Source organism: Bombyx mandarina, chromosome A1, assembly GCF_030267445.1.
Source record: "Bombyx mandarina strain Sakado chromosome A1, ASM3026744v2".
NCBI classification, from domain to species: domain Eukaryota; kingdom Metazoa; phylum Arthropoda; class Insecta; order Lepidoptera; family Bombycidae; genus Bombyx; species Bombyx mandarina.
Genome location: NC_143234.1, coordinates 2,211,242 through 2,230,613, shown reverse-complemented (window position 1 = coordinate 2,230,613; position 19,372 = coordinate 2,211,242). Strand labels below are relative to the sequence as shown.

The following is a 19,372-nucleotide window of genomic DNA, read 5'->3' as shown; positions in this document are numbered from 1 at the left end:
TCATTATGTTTTTTTCCAAATTTTAAACTTTTATTGACTCTGCTGTAATGTTGCAAAAATGATTGCTTAAATTGCCTTTCGCCCGTCGATATGATTTGAGAAAGGGAAATCTTGATAGAAAAATATAAGGAATTCACGCTGTGATGTCACGAGTTTACTGGTGGTAGGACCTCTTGTGAGTCCGCACAGGTAGGTACCACCACCGTGCCTCTTTCTGTCGTGAAGCAGTAATTCGTTTCGGTTTGAAGGGTAGAGCAGCCGTTGTACCTATACTGAGACCTTAAACTCATATCCCAAGGTGGGTGGCGCATTTACGTTGTAGATGTCTGTGGGCTCCAATAGTCACTTAACCTCAGGTGGGCTGTGAGCTCGTCCACCCATCAAAGTAATAAAAAAATATGCCTGAGGTAGGCGTTGAGTGGGCAAACAGTAAACATGTTATATCTTGTTAGTGCAATTGAAAATGATCCAAGCACAACCAACCTTTTCTGGAATCAATGTGATAGATCGTCACAAAGTTGAGTGGAGTGAACGTGTATCCAAAAGCGCTTTTGTTGAAGGATATTTTGTGTGTTTCCGCGTAAACTGTTGGCGATTCCTCTTTATCGACCTCAGATACAGAGAAATATTTCTTCGTCGTATCCAAATAGAACTGGCTTATATCTTGCCAGGAAACTTCTTTTTCGTTGAGGCCAACGAGGGAATTCCAAAGGCCACTCATAAAAGCCATCTAATTAGCATTAATATATTTTTTTTATAGCTTGAAACAAATTTACGAATTTTGTGTATAGCTTTTACATGTTTTATTTGTGTGTGTTTGTGTGTGTTTATTATGTATCTAATTTGTGCTTTAAAAATCGAAGATTGTTATTTGGGTTTTGTAATTTGAGGTATTGCTTTAAATTTCAAAGCGACCACCAGATTTTCACGTCTAATTAGAGTAAAATGTCTATGATGTCTGAATCATCGTATCTATTTTGTATTAGGGTAGAACGTGTTATGAAGATGGTAGATATATTACGATTGTTCCATTAGCATCTTAAAATTTTTGTTTACTCAAAAATATGCAACAGGCTCTATTTAGATATACACAATGCTTTTAAAACGTTGTTGCGATATCTATCCAGATACCAAAAGCAAACCGTCACAGATTGAATGGAAAAAAAGATATACTCTTTAAATTTTATTCTAAATCAATATTAGCAACTGTGATTTAATTTCAATGTGCAATAATCTTTACATGGCATTGATTTTTGGACAACACTTATTCAATCCATAATGTATATTATTACTTTGGTTAATTATTAAGTACTAGCGGACCGCCCCGGCTTCGCTTGGGAAGTAGCGCTCGCGATTTAAGAATTTTAGGTAATTTTGTTACACATTGGGTTACATTATTAGAGTTTCTGTAAGGATACCTATTTTTTTTTGAAAATATAATAAATATAGCCTATGTCACTCGGGGACAGCGTAGCTTTCCAACAGTGAAATAATTTTTTAAATCGGTTCTTTAGTTTCGGAGCCTATTCAATACAAACAAACAAACAAATCTTTCCTCTTTATAATATTAGTATAGATGTATACAATGTTTTTGTTTTTTCATATTTTATTTTGTCATTCTTTTTATTTATATCAAATAAATTATTTACTGCGGTGTATAATGAACCCATAACCTAGTTCAATTTATTTTCAACCTTTCCACAAACGAAATAATAACTCATTTCAATTAATAAGAAGTAGTAGTATAAATTGCATGGCAACAGTTGTAATTGAAATTTCCCCTGGACCTTATTTAAATACAATTTACAAAAAAAAATATCACCAGAGAGGCGGACCGAACATTAAAATGACAATTACTCTTATTTATTTTCTTAATGCCAACAGACTTATCGAATGAATTCGTTTTTGAACTCAATAACTTAATAGAGAGGTTACATAATAACAAAAAGTCCAATTTTTGTATAAATAAAATCCTTTAAGTCTATTTCTGCTCCTCACAAAATAGACAAAATAGGCACGCGTCGAAAACACCTTAACATTTCATAAAATAATTGAGCTATAAAATATTTTTTTAACGTTTTTCGACAAGTTCTCGAAGCAGTTTCGACTATTAGCAGGTGCTAAAAGCGTTTTATATACGAATACTGATATCTTCGAGTGTTGTATCGCGGCATATTTTATTATTATTGCTTGTGTTTTGTTCCGTATGAAATTGAACGGTGTGAGCCGAATTAATTTCTGTTGTTTTTTAACAAAAAAGAATCGGTACTAAAATAGCAATAGCAGCTTAATCGTTAAGCTACGATTAAGCACTGGTTTTGAGATAATTGCACTGGTGGTAGGACCTCTTGTGAGTCCGCGCGGTAATGCGTTTCGGTTTGAAGGGTGGGACAGCCGTTGTAACTATATTGAGACCTTGAATATCTCAAGGTGGGTGGCGCATTTACGTTGTCAATGTCTATAGGCTCCAGTAACCACTTAATACCGGGTGGGCTGTGAGCTCGTCTACCCATCTAAGCAATAAAAAAAAAAGAAGCAAATTATTATACAATCTATAGGAGGAATTTTATTAAAAGCCTTCATCATGGAAGTGATTCATGAACGTATTAAATTTAATAAAAAAGGAGTTTTTATCTGCGGGATTTAAACAACGGTATAATCGCACGACTCGATACGATTACAAAAAACGTCTTATTAACCTTTAGGCCGTGTCAACTTCGGAACCTTTGCCCAAGGAAAGCCAATAAAGAAAAAACCATTACATTTAAATCATTCACGCATTGAATCATATAGCACGCGATTTCAATGGAAACCAACAGCTAAATTAACATAATAATAACGCAAATGATATTTTAATACAGTTAAAAAAACACGTTACGTTTTTCCCAAAAACGTGAACGTCCGTTAGATAAACGTCGTCATAAATCGATACTGAACAAACATAAGATCGATTAAGGTCGATGTTTTAGGCACGTTTCCAAATCGATATTATTTTAAAGTTATCGTTAAAAGATATGTCCGTTTGACATCCGCCAAATGTATTACACCAGTGACACTGGGGAATTTTCGCCAACGATTATATGTATTAATTATATATTTAAAGGGTCAAATTCACTCAAAGCGCAACGGCAATGGCTGTGTTCGTAGTTTCCCAGCGACTCCTTATTGGTGGTAGGACCTCTTGTGAAGCAGTAATGCGTTTCGGTTTGAAGAGCGGGGCAGCCGTTGTAACTATACTGAGACCTTAGAACTTATATCTCTTACTTATATCACTTAATACCAGGTAAGCCATCTAAGCAATAAAAAAAAGAAATCGAATCAAAGATGAGGAGATTCGCAGAAGTATCAAGGTGAGTGACATTTATAGAAACATTTAATTTCATTATCAACATCAACTCACAGACGTCCACTACTGGACATAGGTCTCATCCGAGATTCGACACAATAATCGAACCAGCACCTGCATCCAGCAGATTCCTGTGACCTTTAAGAGGTCCTCGAACCACCTCGTATGATACCATTTTTCAGTGCACGGAACTTTTCAAGAGAACTTTTCGAGAGCTTTTCAACCCAGCGGCCATCTCTTCTTCGAACAATGCGCCCTGTACTTTGTACCTGTACCCTGTTACATGTCCTTCTTCAAACGAGGCTTGCGGAGAGTATTAAGCGGTAGGCAGTGGCTTGGCTCTGCCCCTGGCATTGCTGAAGTCCATGGGCGACGGTAACCACTCACCATCAGGTGGGCCGTATGCTCATCTGCCTCTCTGCTCAACCACGTAATCTTTTCGACTATGTTGTCATGGTTCTCTTTCGAATATCTTCATTCCTGACTCGATCTCGCAGGGAAATTCCGGGCATAGCCCTCTCCATTGCTTTTTGAGTGACCCTTCTCATAAGGCCCATTGTAAACGCCTGTTTTTTGCCACGTACCATCCGGCTATGGAATGAACTCCCCTGCACGGTGTTTCCCGAGCGCTATGACATGTCCTTCTTCAAGAGAGGCTTGTGGAGAGTATTAAGTGGTAGACAGCGACTTGGCTCTGCCCCTGGCATTGCTGAAGTCCATGGGCGACGGTAACCACTCACTATCAGGTGGGCCGTATGCTCGTCTGCCTACAAGGGCAATAAAAAAATAAAAAAACGACGACGTCTCCTAATCCTATGCCATCACTGGCTACAGACACTTGTCAAAGACTTTTCCGTCGTGGGACTTTTCCGTCAGCTTGGAACGGAATGCATGCGTTGCAAGTTGCTAGTGCACCGCAAATGACCACAACTGCATAACTACCCCACCATTAAAATCGAAAAGCATGATTCCTTTGCGGCAGAAATAGGTGGAAATCTGTCTTCAATGGTATAATCATAATATGTCCTACCACTGCTCTAAAATTGCCGCAGAAGCCCTCACACGAGCAGCGTTGGATCAAGAGATCAAGAATACCAACCAGGTCAATGCACTAAAATAACATGTTGATGTAATAATTTTAAAACGCAATAATTTACGGTATTCGAAATCAAAACACGCACTCATCATCGCTAATCCTAAATGTTGAAGATTTATTCCGTAGCTACAGATGAAATTTCATTTTTATCATTACAAATTAGTCACAGTCCTAGTCGACTTTAAAAAAGTTATCGTTCGTTATTAACGTTAAGATCCGTGTGTGTTATAAGCGACACTTCTTTGTGACAGACTATATAGAAGTATACTACTATATACTCGTTTTTCAAAAAGAAGCCCCAAAGGAGATGGACTTGGCAAAGTGCCAACAAAGTGACACGGAACGAGATCGATTTCATCATGGCGGATAAGAAGCGAATATTTACGGACGTCTCAGTGGTCAACAGGTTTAGTGCCGGCAGTGACCACCGACTTATTCGAGGAACCCTAAATATCGACATAAGGCTTGAAAGAACCCGGTTGATGAGATCGACTCTGCGCCGGTCTCTTCCCCAAATCATCCAAGTTTCCAAGAAGTTCCAATTGGAACTTCAAAATCGATTCAGTCTGCTGGATCCCACTGAGGACGTGAACGACGTGGTGGAGAACATGGCGGCGACACTACGTGAAGTTGGCGGAAGATACATTGGATCACAGCGGAGAGTTCGTGAAGCCAAGCTAACCCCTGAGACTCTGGCATTAATGAGGAAACGACGAGAAGCCACTCCATCCGCAAGAGCTACAGCAGAGTACGCAACCTTAAATAAGGACGTCCGCAGGATGGTGAGGCGTGACTACCGTAGCTTTAATGCTAGACGCATTGAAGCTGCGATAGAGCGCAATAAAGGCCTTAAAGCCCTTGTACGGACGTCTAAAAGTGCTCCTCTGCTTAAGCTTAAGCGAGAAGATGGTTCTATAGTTACTTCCAAGCCAGAAATCTTAGGCGAGGTCGAAAAATATTATGGCAAACTCTACGCAATGCGCACTTCTCTACCTACACCCGCCAACCGAGCTAGTGACAGCCGAGCACCGCTTACTCGGCATTACTCGGATGATGTCCCGGACATCAGCATCGGGGAGATTCGGATGGCCCTGGAACAGCTCAAAAATGGTAGAGCGCCTGGTGAAGATGGAATTACTACGGAGCTGCTGAAATCCGGAGGGGTTCCTATCCTGAAGGAATTACGGAGCCTGTACAATTCCGTCATACACAATGGGACTACACCATTGGCGTGGACAAGGAGTCGGGTCATGTTGTTCTTCAAGAAAGGTGATAAAACTTTGTTGAAGAACTATAGACCGATATCTCTTTTGAGCCACGTTTACAAGGTCTTTTCCAGGGTCATTACTAATCGTCTCGCCCGAAGGCTTGATGAATGCCAGCCACCGGAGCAGGCTGGGTTTCGAAAGGGTTACAATACCGTAGACCATATTCACACCCTCAGACAGATTATAGAAAAGTCTACAGAATATAATCTGCCACTTTGCGTGGCTTTCGTGGACTACGAGAAAGCCTTTGACTCTATCGAGACCTGGTCAGTTCTGGAATCCTTACAGCGATGCCAGATAGACTATCGCTATATCGAGGTGTTGAAAAGTCTATACGAAGCCGCGACGATGACCGTACAAATCCAGGATTGCCAGTCTAGACCTATCAAGCTGCAGCGGGGTGTCCGACAGGGAGATGTTATATCTCCGAAACTGTTCACCGCTGCACTTGAAGATGTCTTCAAGACGCTGGACTGGAAAACATGTGGAATCAACGTCAACGGAGAGTACATGTCACACCTTCGATTTGCCGATGACATAGTCTTAATGTCGGAATCGCTGGAGGACCTCAGTCGTATGCTCAACGATCTCAATGCTGCTTCCCGATGCGTGGGACTGCGGATGAACCTTGACAAGACGAAAGTCATGTTCAATGATAAAATCGTCCCGGGCCAAGTTCCCATCTCGAATGTAGTCATTGAAGAGGTAAAAGACTTTGTCTACCTCGGTCAGGCTATCCAGCTTGGCCGGGGTAACTTCAATACAGAGATTGAGAGACGCATACGACTGGGTTGGTCGGCATTTGGGAAATTCCGTGCAATCCTCACCTCGCAAATTCCTCAATGCCTGAAGACAAAAGTCTTTAACCAGTGCATTCTCCCCGCTATGACCTACGGCGCGGAAACCTGGACACTGACGGCAGGGCTGGCCCATAAGTTAAGAGTCGCACAGCGGGCGATGGAGAGAGCTATGCTAGGTATTTCTCTAAGGGACAAAATCCGGAACGAAGAAATTCGACGGAGAACGAAAGTCGACGACATAGCTCTCAAAGCTAGCAGGCTGAAGTGGCAATGGGCCGGTCACATCTGTCGAGCCAGCGACGCCAGGTGGGGGAGGAAAGTCCTCGAATGGAGGCCACGGATGCGTACAAGGAGCGTGGGGCGTCCTCCAACCAGGTGGACTGACGACTTAGTGCGCACAGCGGGAAGTCGTTGGATGCGGAAGGCGGAGGACCGCATTATGTGGAAGGCATTGGGGAAGGCCTATGTCCAGCAGTGGGCAGATAAAGGCTGATGATGATGATGATATAGAAGTAAACGGCGATTGGTCCTAAAATGAATTTCTACTATAAGTCGTCGATGGCATTGAACAACACGTGACCTCTTGATGGCCCACGGCTTACAAGTCTTTTAAAGCTAATCTGAAGGACAGTTCGTAGCTCTCAGCACACAGCGTGGTGGAAACTTTACTTTTTTTTTTCTTTTTTTTTTATCTAAGCTGATGGCCTTGAGAGGCTATTTCAGCGTAACCTTAACTAGTAGGTGAGCTCGCGGGGCTCAAACCGGAGTGATGCTAACACTGACCCTAGCAAGAGAAGTGCTTCGCAGAATCTACCAACGGATCGGAAACGCGACCCACTGAGAAGATCCGGCAAGAAACTCAGTGGGCTGTGTCTATGGGTTAATTCGCTCGTCGAATCCTTCGTCGCAAGCGACGGGTTCGACTAGGACGGTGACCGATGCTTGTGGTACCTAAAAGCACCGTTAATGGATCGGGAGGATCCGTAATGACGTGTTTTGGGCGACGTCGACTGTTTATCATTCGGTCTACAGGATCGGGTATGTAGGTGATTTATAGAGCATTCACCACGATAGCATTCTCGTATAAGCGGTATTTTTCTGACAATAACAACACGCCAAACAGCGCCATCTAGACGTATTTCGATTCGATTTAAAACATTTCCTTAGTCCTAGATTCAAATAAATTTCCGCAAATTTATCTGGTTTTGTTTTCGGAAGATAAGACAAAAGCAAAATGACATGTAAACGTCTTTTTAGCTGCTGCGGTTACGAGCGTATTATTATCGCTCTCACTTCTTAGACAAAGTGAGCACTTAAATTCATAAAACCCTCAGATATCTAGCATCAAAGACTCGTCCGAATGTTTTCCGGGTACAGGAGCAGTTGAGATAATAAACATGTCTGCCGGCATGAGATATTATGTGCTGGAGCATGTTGGAGATTCGTGTTTTCATTTCGTTCGTGGCCGTTTCCAGCTTGCGGAATAAGGGGAGTAGATGTTTAAAATTATTTTTTTCATTTCTCAGAATTATTTTGTTGTTAATCTAAATTGTTATAATGCAGTTAAATCCATAATGCATTGAAACTTTACACTGGACGAGCCCTGACCTTTCTCACCCACCGATCCCGATAAGTTCATTAAACTCCTAAAACCAGTGACTAATCAAGACGAAAAGAGTGCCTAAACCGTAGGAGATAGAGATCAAATTAATGAAATGGCACTTGTGATTTAGTGAAAACTGACAGTGCCTCGTTAGGATTAATGTAAGGATTTTTATTTTTATTGCTTAGATGGGTGGACGAGTTCACAGCCCACCTGGTGTTAAGTAGTTACTGGAGCCCATAGACATTTACGATTTAAATGCACTACCCATCTTGAGATATACTTAAGTTCTAAGGTCTCAGTATAGTTACAACGGCTGCCGCACCCTTAAAACCGAAACGCATTACTGCTTTACGGCAGAAATAGGCTGGGTGGTGATACCTACCCGCGCCGACTCACAAGAGGTCCTACCACAAGAACGGAACAATTTGCGGTAAATAACGCGTATTAAGGCATCGTCTGGGCTAAGTTGACGATCCTGGTGTGGCGGTAGCTATCATACAAGTTCCGAACAACAACATTCGGATCTTCGGTCTACCAAGCAATATCACCCGCTCGGTGGAAGATCTACCTTCGTCAGTATTCCCAAACATGATATTTTCTGAAGTATCAGTAACAGCTGTAGTTACCTTCATCGCAACGACATGAATAGCTTAGGTAGGTATCCCGTACCGGTCCCATTTTCCCCGCGGGTGGATCTCAATTACCCCATATGGTATCGGGTAAAAAGGAACGCTATTGTTTTTTTTAGTTTATTAATATTTTTAGTAAAACGTTGATATTGGAGATTTTTTTTTTGTTATCAATAAGTAGATAAGCAAAGCTTACGTTTCAGTAAAAGTTGATTATGCTTATGACTTTTTTCTATTAGTTTTGAACATTTGAAGTTAAGTGTTCCCAATTACCTCCTACGCATAATCGACTTTAGAAAGATTACTTAGAAAGATTCATCAACATATAAACCCGCAAACTCATCTGGTTTAAAAAAAAATGATAGATACTAATTGGAATTTTATTATTGTCCTTGTAGACGAGTATACTGGCCACTTGATAGTAGATCACAACCTCGATCATGGACGTCAGAAATACCACAGACATAGCCAAGCCGCTGTTTATAGCAAAAACCTACTCTATGTGTTATGATGATAGCTATTTTATTTATGTGAACACTAAAGAAGTCGTAATAAAACAAGACAGCCCTAAAGCGCGAATAATCTTGATTTATTTTCCACCTTAAAATTATCGCGTGCGAGTTTAATTTAGAACCATTATACAACGGATTTAATGTGTTACGATAATTAACACATCGTCCGAGCAATGGACTAGTTTCACCAGCATACTGAGAGAATTAAATCATTACTTACAATAATACAAGTAAGCGATTTCATCATGACATAAACGTCATATGACGTGTAGGTGAGCTCACGGGGCTCAAACCGGAAGTGTTGCTGCACTGACCCTAGCAAGAGCAGAGGTTCGAGCAGAGCTTCGCAGAATCTGACCACCGAATCGGAAACGCGACCCATTGAGAAGAGCCGACGAAAAACTCAGTGGGCTGTGTCTATGGGTTAGTTCGCACGTCGAGCCCTTCGTCGCAAGCGACGTGTTCGGCGGGGACGGTGACCTGTACTTGAAGTACCTAAAAGCACTGTTAATGGATAGGGAGGATCCGTAATGAGGGCGTTAGGGCGTTAGGGCGACGTCGACTGTCTACCATTCGATCCACTGGATCGTAATGTGACTGGCGGCCACGACAAGAGGATTTTCATGTCGTGCCATCTTCTCAAAGTGGCACAATGATGCCGACTGTAGATACTTACTGACTGAGTCAAGCTCCAGGTCATCATGGAGACCCACGTTCCTTAGGAACCATTCATTCAAAAACCTATTAAAAATTAAAATAAACACTAAAAGAAGATAGGTAGATATAACCTAAGGAGGATTGATATCAGACAGGCGGTCGGTCGTAAAACTCGTGCCAAATCCCTACCTAGACCTCAAACAATGTGGGATAAGGACAAGAAATGAAAGAAGATAAAATAAGGGTTCATGAGAAAGGGAAATCTTGATAGAAAAAAAAAGTAAAGAAGTCACGCTGTGATGTCTAGGAGGTGAGTGTTGAGTCGGTGAATCGTAAACTCGTTCTATCTAGGTAATGTAATGGATGTACATACTACTGGAGATATAATCCGAGGAGAGTTGACTTGAGGCAGTCGTGATACTAACACCAGTTTGCTTAGTGTGAGTTTTTTAACGTTCTCGATAGCGTGAAAGTTAACTCAAATTTGTATGCAGTTGGAACAGTGCCCCTAGCGGCAAACGTACGCAAACATTCCAACTGCATACAAATTTGAGTTAACTTTTACGCTATCGAGAACGTTAAAAAACTCGCACTAACAACACAGATCCGATGTAGCCCCAGATAAGAGGACACGCTGCGCCGAACCCATGTAATGTGGGATAAGAAAAAGAAGAATAATTTCAATATTTGCTTCACTATATATTGCCCACGATACACACACGTCAATAAGTTAATCACTGGAATAAGGACAAGAGGAAGAAGAATCTCAATATTAACGTCACAATAATACACAGTACATGGTACACACACGTTATTAAATAAGTTCACTTCGATTTAAATATTGAACGTATGCACCCGGCTTTAGGCACCAAGAAATCGAGAGCGCCTCAAAATACGCAAGACTTATAAACATCCGCTATGCGACATACGACTAATATAATTTCGTATGCAATTTTACTATTTCACATTTATTTACGTAACTGGAACACGTTTAGGAAAGATAACACGCGCTGTAGGTACATACAAATGGAATCCAAGATTTTCGTAATCAAATTTAGCACGATGTAGTTCAGGCTCTTATCGCAGGCAGATCGAGTTAAACGCGAATCAATTTAGTTACTAAACTAATTGTGATTCTTTCATTTAGTATTTTATTCGGTTTATGAATAACCAAGATATAATTACGGGAAGTAATTAAGTACAATCGCTTGCCGCTGGCCTCAAATAGCCCAAGATAGAGACACATGGTATTCTTTAGAGGAGGCCTCCATCTTCACTTGAGAAGGGGTTCAAGCTGTAACCATACTTGAGACCTTAGAACTTATATCTCAAGGCGGGTGGCGCATTTACGTTGTAGATATCTATAGGCTCCAGTAACCACTTAACACCAGATTGGCTGTGAGCTCGTCCACCCATCTAAGCAATAAATAAAAAAGTCATGCAAACAAACTTCTATATTCACAATTTAAACTTTTAAGAAAAAAAGGATTATCTAGATTTATACTTTTTAAAAGAAGAAAAAGAAAGGGAAAGGGAATAAAATTAAGTGAAATACGTGTACCCTTCTACTCATATCTGTTCATAAAATATTTATAACTACTGATACCATGCACCCCACTCTTTTTTTATACAATAAAATCATTTTTTCTTACACTATTTTTAATTCAAATTTATTACAATTTAGTTTCTATTTTTTTGTTGAATTTTCTATCAAAATGGTCTTAGTTTTTTTTTAAGTACAACGGCTGCCCCGCCCCTCATACCGAAACCCATTAGGGCTTCACTACAAAAATAGGCATGGTGATGGTACTTTCCCGTCTGGACTCACAAGGCGTCCTACCACCAGTAACAGTCTTAAGATTTCGATTCTTTATTGTCTATTGGCTTATTTATTCTATCATCTTTTGCCTTGAGCTTACCCATCTAGCTAATAAAAGACAGTCAAAAATCCCAAGACTTCAAAATAACATTTATCTTTTTAAAATTCAACTCTTTCGAACATTCTAAAGAGTTAAATTATACATATAAACACGCACGCGAAAAGATTAAAGGAGATTTTTTAAATTTTATTTGCTTTGCGTAATATATCATTGGAAAAAAACGCTGTGATTTTAAATTTATTCGAAAGTTCGTAGCTATGATTCTTGATATTAGGAGACGAATCGTCGTGGCCTAAAAGATAAGATGACCAATGTGCTTGTATAGAGCGATTAAGCAAAGTCAGTGTTCAAATCCCGTCATACCCGATCCTGTAGACATACCCGATCCTGTAGACCGAATTAACAGTCAACGTCGCCCTAAACACGTCATTACGGATCCTCCCGATCCATTAACGGTGCTTTTAGATACCACAAGCACCGGTCACCGTCCTCGTCGAACCCGTCGCTTACGACGAAGGGCTCGACGAGCGAATTAACCCATAGACACACAGCCCACTGAGTTTCTCGCCGGATCTTCTCAGTGGGTCGCGTTACCGATCCGGTGGTAGATTCCGCGAAGCACTGCTCTTGCTAGGGCCAGTGTTAGCAACACTCTCGGTTTGAGCCCCATGAGCTCACCTACTAGTTAAGGTTACGCTGAAATAGCCTCTCAAGGCTTTCAACTTAAGTAGGGAAAAAAAAGGCGGACGTGGCTTACCGGGCTGGGGTGGGCTGTGTCTGAGGGTTGCACGTCCGCCAGGTCGATGCCTAATACTTATAATCAAACTGCGTAATAGTCGGTATTTCGACGCTCCGCACTTTCTACGCATTAAAAGAGAGTCTATCTACACACAGTTCGCGCACAAAAGGTTATAACCGCTAGGTAATATCTCGAGCACTGCTAGGGTTGCCACACGTATGGTTGGATCCCATTTATTTGAACATTTCGTACCTTAAGAATTTAAGTGGCTTAACCAAAAATTTTAAGAAAATGATACTTATACTTTGAATGACTTATAAATATGTGCTCTATAAGTTTATATAAAATTAAAAGTTTTTAAAAGTCAAAATTACATTTAAATTTTAACCTCGAAAAGAACAAAGTGCACTTTCCATCTTTTTTAAGTCAAGCGCATATTTTAAGCTTTAAGGTACGCGCTTTAAAGCTTAAAGTACCGAAACTGTAAAAAATAAATTTTTGGCGTTTACCCAAAAAAACTATCATTTTGGATTAAGTCACTTGAAATCTTAAGGTGCGATTTCTCTATTCCATATTCCGGACAAAAGAAATTTCAACCTAATGACTCAGAGCAAAGAGTTGTCATGTAGTAATCTTTAAAAACAAGGAATCTCCCAAAACGATATTCTATATTTATATGCATATATCTCTATTCGCAAATAGCTATTAAAAATAACTTCTAAAAGTCCCGAACGATTTAAATCGTGACACAATTACGAATATTAAATAATTTTATACATCAAATTCGTAGCTATATTAATATACACGATTAACGTCCTTAAGCCATCGTGACACAGTCGAAAACGATTTTATAATGTACTCTCCAGTGGCCCAGCAATAGCGGATGCGTAATTTTGTTACGAATTCTTGGCCGCCATAGCTGTTCGACACGGCAGAGTGATCCACAGATTATTTCTGATGTACACTGATGTATTGAAATTGCAATCTTCCAAGGAATATTACGTTCGAAAATACTAAGATGAAACGATTGTATAGCCGGTGGAAATGTAACGTTGATTTCTGATTTCTCGCGGAACTTCAAATACTCAAACACGACTTGTGATAATATTATCGTCTTTTCGCATTAAAAGTGTTGTACAGTCTCCCAAAAATATTCGAAATTGAGTTAATATGCCTAAATATTTGGTATCACCAGTATTTTCCCAGAAATACTTTCAAAAGAGCGTAGTTTGGGTTTTTTTTTTGAGTTTACCTATATTTTAACTACTATTAACAAAATTAATACATAATTTTTATCTTACCTTAAAAGATAGATAACGTAATTGGCAAAAAAAAACGTTGCAAATATGATTAATATCAAAAATATTAAATAAATCTTTAAAAAACTCTCCTGTAAAATTAGTAAGTTTTGAGATTATACAGTTTTAATGCGAGAAGATGATATGTACATATATATTTTATTATCATTCGAAACCCTAATTCATCACATGAATGACGTCACTCTCATACAAGAGAGACTTGTCCAAAGACACCCGAATTCTCAACTGAACTATACGATCAGTGCTACTAAGTAATTAATAGTTACTTCTAGTGCTTACGTAAGTACGGTAATTTTTCGAAACCGCATTCTATAGCAAAGTCCAACCAGAGTTCGTTAGCACCATTAGGTTTTATAGTAATGGTTACATTGCGGGTTATGAGAAAGAGTATTATTTTTTTTGTTTTTTGTTCGATCGTGAGTCTAACTGAAGGGAAATGAGCAATGGATTGATTTTTGGGGCTGATCTTTCAATAGAACCTCGAGCTGTTTTAGACACGTGTATTCCTTTTGACCATTCAGGGGCAAGAGACGGAGGAGAAATAATTGTATTACCAACTTCAAATAATAAAATTTTTATACATAACATGTTGGACAGACATACAGACGGACGACGGACAGATGCAATCGCCTCTGTCCGTCGTCCCTCCTGTTTGCTTAGTGCCAGTTTTTTAACTTCTCGATGACGTAAAAGTTAGCCCTTAACGGCAAACGAAGAGAAGCCGTTCCAACTCCATACTAATTGGTGGTAGGGCCTCTTGTTAGTCCACACGGGTAGGTACCACTACCCTGCTTATTTCTGCCGTGAAGCAGAAATGCGTTTCGGTTTGAAGGGTGGGGCAGCCGTTGTAAATATACTGAGACCTTAGAACTTATAGCTCAAGATGGGTGGCGCATTTACGTTGTAGATGAATATGGGCTCTAGTAACCACTTAACACCAGGTGGGCTGTGAGCTCGTCCACCCATCTAAGCAATAAAAAAATACAAATTTAAATTAACTTTTACGCGATCGAGAAGTTAAAAACTCGCACTAAGCACATTGGTTCTCCGTAGTACTCCAAGATCGCGCTTATATGAAACCCCAAAATTTCTCGGCTCACACAAATATTTTACATCTTTTCTTTTACTCGTTATTTATCTAACATACACTTTCAGGCTGAACTATTAAAACAAGCTGTCTCATTTGAAATATCTGAACATCAAACGCGTTCCCGGGATGACATGTGTCGTGCGAAATTCGTTAATGTGGGTATTTTAATGTCACGCATCATTTGAATTAACGTTTTATACGCGTAAACGCGATTCCGATCTAGGTCGATGTTTCGCAATATGAAACCTTGGTGCTTGGTTTTCGAAGTGGACAATGGAGAGGCCAATGCAATTTACTGCTAAACAGGAAAACGAGATATGGAGGACGCGCTATAACCACGAGTTGTATGATATTTACAAAGATCCTAATATCATAACAACTATAAAAATTGGACGCCTACGATGGGCAGGACATGTGGTTCGAATGCAGAATACCAGAATGCCGAGACAACTGCTCTATGGCAAACCAGAGGGCCGCAGAAGTCGTGGCAGACCCAAACTCTGATGGTTGAATGGCGTCGAGCGCGACCTCAAAGTTATCGGTGTCAGGAACTGGAAGGAGAAAGCCCTGAACAGAGCAGTATGGAGAGACATACTGGACCAGGCTAAGGCCCACCCTGGGCTGTAAGGCCTAAGATGATGATGATGAATACAATCTACGGTAAGGTCGTTTTTGAGGAGTTATTGATAGGACTTCATTACTTATGACCCAATTCTGAGAGCAAAATTGAGGGCACATTATTGACATTTGGTCGTCGTAGCCTAAAGGATAAGACGTCCGGTGCATTCGTGTTGAGCGATGCACCGGTGTTCGAATCCCGCAGGCGGGTACCAATTTTTCTAATGAAATACGTACTCAACCAATGTTCACGATTGACTTCCAAGGTGAAGGAATAACATCGTGTAATAAAAATCAAACCCGCAAAATTATAATTTGTGTAATTACTGGTGGTAGGACCTTCTGTGAGTCCGCACGGGTAGGTACCACCGCCCTGCTTATTTCTGCCGTGAAGCAGTAATGCGCTTCGGTTTGAAGGGTGGAGCAGCTTTTGTAACTATACTTGAGACCTTAGAACTTATATCTCAAGGTGGGTGGCGCATTTACGTTGTAGATGTCTATGGGCTTCAGTAGCCACTTACCACCAGGTGGACTGTGAGCTCGTCCACCCATATAAGCAATAAAAAAACATATACACACTCTATTGATCTGGAATAACCCGACTCATCTAGACAAATGTTTCTTTTCGATTGGATTGCGTTTTTGTCCGTGTCCCGGGACTGTCAATTGACCTCGTTTTCTTACTTTTAAACCTTTTATTCATACGTCCATCTTCTACCAGTGACTTACAGATTTGCTTTTTTTTTCATTGCGGCCTACATGAAGTTCACTGGTTACCAAATCCCATAGAGATGGTCACTTGAATTTTGAATCTCGTCATACATATTGAGACATGAGGTCGTTTTCTCAACTGTATTATATAACGGCGGCTCTCTTCTCAAACAGGAACGGCACCACCTTTAAACAATCTGTCTTCTTTCTCCGTATCACAAATACAAATTATCTCCTCCTTCCTTGAGCTTTCCACTCATTCTTTATAATCACTTGGATGACATCGGAAGAGTCGGACATTGGAAGAGTCTACCTATCATCATCATTATTCTCCTGACCTTCTCCCAGTCACCTGAGGTCGGTGCAACATGTTTTCTCCTTCCACACCCCTCTATCATATACCATTTCTTCGCTCACTCCCCTCTTACAGACATCGTCTTTCACGCAATCCATGCATTGTTTCTTAGGTCTACCTCTTCCTCTAAAGCCTTCCACATTCATAGTTAAAGCTCTCTTATCAACCTCATTATCATTCCGTCTTATCACATGTCCATACCATACTAAATGCGGAAGAGTCTACTCATAAAGCTAAATTTGGCATACCAGATTGTATCCCAGTCCCAGCAATATCATCATGGCAAAACGTATGTCTTAGCGCCATTTGATAAGTTTACGCAATTTATTAGCAGACGAGCATACGGCCCAACTGACGGTATGTGGTCATCGTCACTCAAAGACATCGTCAACACCATGGGCGCAGTAACTGCTGCCTACCGCTTGGCAACGCGAATGATTGCACTGCTCATCAACATTAGCTTCACTTTATTTCGATGTCCATTTTCATGTCTCTTCCAGATTCTGCTAAACATAAATAAGCAGTTCCGTGGGCGGTCTTCGACATCATCAAAATATAGTGAAGAGATAATTTTCTTCAAATATAAAAATATATTACGGATTTCTGGCTCCAACGATACGCACGCAAGGGAATATAATAATATACTGATCCAATAAATTCTCAATGTAACGTTTGTATTGAAATAAAGAATACATATTTATGGTTCTTTTAAAAAGTTTCCGACATTCGTAAAACTTTAGATGGAGATCGAGGGATTATAAATGATACGTACATACGTTATATTATATATCGTGGGGTGATAGGTATTTGGCTTAAGCGATATTTTTGCAACTTTACCAGAGATCCATTCCAAGTTAAGAATTTGAAAAAAAAAAACATAACAAAAAAACTTTTTCAGCTATTTCAATGGGGTAAACTTAATTGAAGCTCCATTAAAAACATCGAACTGTTGATGCTAATATACCAAATAAAACGCGCATTTAATTACAAAGATAAATGTCGCGTATTAAGCCAAATTTCACTTAAACCTAATAACCTTTCACTTACGTGTTTTAAGTGGCCTAAAGGATAAGACGCCCGGTCTACTGATATAGGTGCAACAATGCAATTTTTTATCGGGAAATTGTACGGAACTTCTATATGTACTCACTCTTATCACTGTATTAAAATAGTCTACCTATTTACGTTGACTCTCAACGCATTACAGTCGATTGTTCTTCCGGATCCACTAACGGTGCTTTTAAGTACCTCAAGCACCGGTCATCGTTCTCGTCGAACACGTCGCTTGCGACGAAGGGCTCGGCGAGTAAATTAACCCACAAAGACAGCGCACTGAGTTTCTCGCCGGATCTTCTCAGTGGGTCGCGTTTTCGATCCGGTTGTAGGTTCTGCGAAGCACTGCTCTTGCTAGGGTTCGTGTTAGCAACGTCGTCAGGTTTGAGCCCCGTGAGCTCACCTACTCTAGCTCGGCGAATCTAGAATAACCCCTCGAGCTTACTAGAATAGGTAGGAGAAAAAAATTTAAAAAAATAACAGTCGATCGATCTGCTTTTCAACTCAAATTTAAAATCACTTTAGGACAGTCCGAAGTGGTATAGAAACGGGAATATTAAAATATTTAGTATACACCTCTGTGTGGCAATATCCTTTATGTTATTCTTAAGACCTTGCCGATATATCTCATCGATAAAATAGCAGTTCGAGTCTTTAATTTATCAAAATTTCAAAGCGTCAATGGAAAACCTATAAAAATGATGACCATTTATTTTATTAATTTGGAGAGGTTATATTTAGTTTAGAGAATGGGTGAAAAATAAAGGTATTCTTAGATTGTTTTGAATTCTTTAATTAAAAAAAGTATGTAAAGCGTTTTATAGTTTTTTTTATTTTATTTTATTTTTATTGCTTAGATGGATGGACGAGCTCACAGCCCACCTGATGTTAAGTGGTTACTGAAACCCATAGACATCTACAACGTAAATGCGCCACCCACCTCAAATACGTGTTTTTATTACGTGTTTATTATAGCTAATATCCGTCACGTTATTCTGTAGTTCTCGTAATCACAGACTAACTTTAAATTATTATTTGCACATTTATCTGACGGCAGCCTTCAGGGGTTGTTCTGACTTCACCCGACTGGTGGACAAGCTCACGGGGCTCAACCTAAAAGAACATGCTAACATCAGCCCTAACTAGAGCAATGCTTCGCTGTATCTACCATCGGATTGAAAACGCGAGCAATGAGAAAATCCGGCGAGAAACTCAGTGGGTTGAGTCTAACTTTAGATTAATTGAAATATCAGAAATGCGCAGTTGAAATTTTTTGTGTGTGTTTGGTGGTTTAAATATCTAATTAGATCCTGTAAGGTCGCGTTGTAATTGGGCTCAATTTTTATTTCAGAGCAGAGAAGAGATTGTGGGCTAATTTTATATAATTCACATTCAGATTTTTTCTTGCGAGAAATAGACTTATACTAGAGAATGTAGACATCAGAACTTGTATATCAAATCTATCCATCCATCTTTTTTTTTTATTGCTTAGATGGGTGGATGAGCTAACAGCCCACCTGGTGTTAAGTAGTTACTGGAGCCCATAAACATCTACAACGTAAATGCGCCACCCACCTTGAGATATAAGTTCAAAGGTCTCAAGTATAGTTATCTAGTCTATCTATTATACTCATCTTGAGACAAAGTCTGGTAAATTATATAACTGCCCCCCCCCCTCTTTAAAACCGCGCTT

General features: G+C 40.0%; 1 protein-coding gene across 8 annotated transcripts in view; it reads right to left on the bottom strand.

Annotated features, from left to right (window-relative positions):
* The window catches only part of cher (filamin A protein cher), a 111,697-nt gene that overhangs the window by 37,226 nt on the left and 55,099 nt on the right, over positions 1-19,372 (bottom strand). The window contains exon 2 of one of the 8 annotated variants that reach the window (XM_028169790.2): positions 484-760. The exons of 6 other annotated variants lie outside the window; for them this stretch is intronic. In XM_028169790.2, coding sequence (XP_028025591.2) covers positions 484-730 — 247 coding nt within the window. In that variant the 5' untranslated portion in view covers positions 731-760. The remainder of the gene's footprint in view (positions 1-483; positions 761-19,372) is intronic. One more of the 8 variants, XM_028169791.2, reaches the window with a different exon arrangement.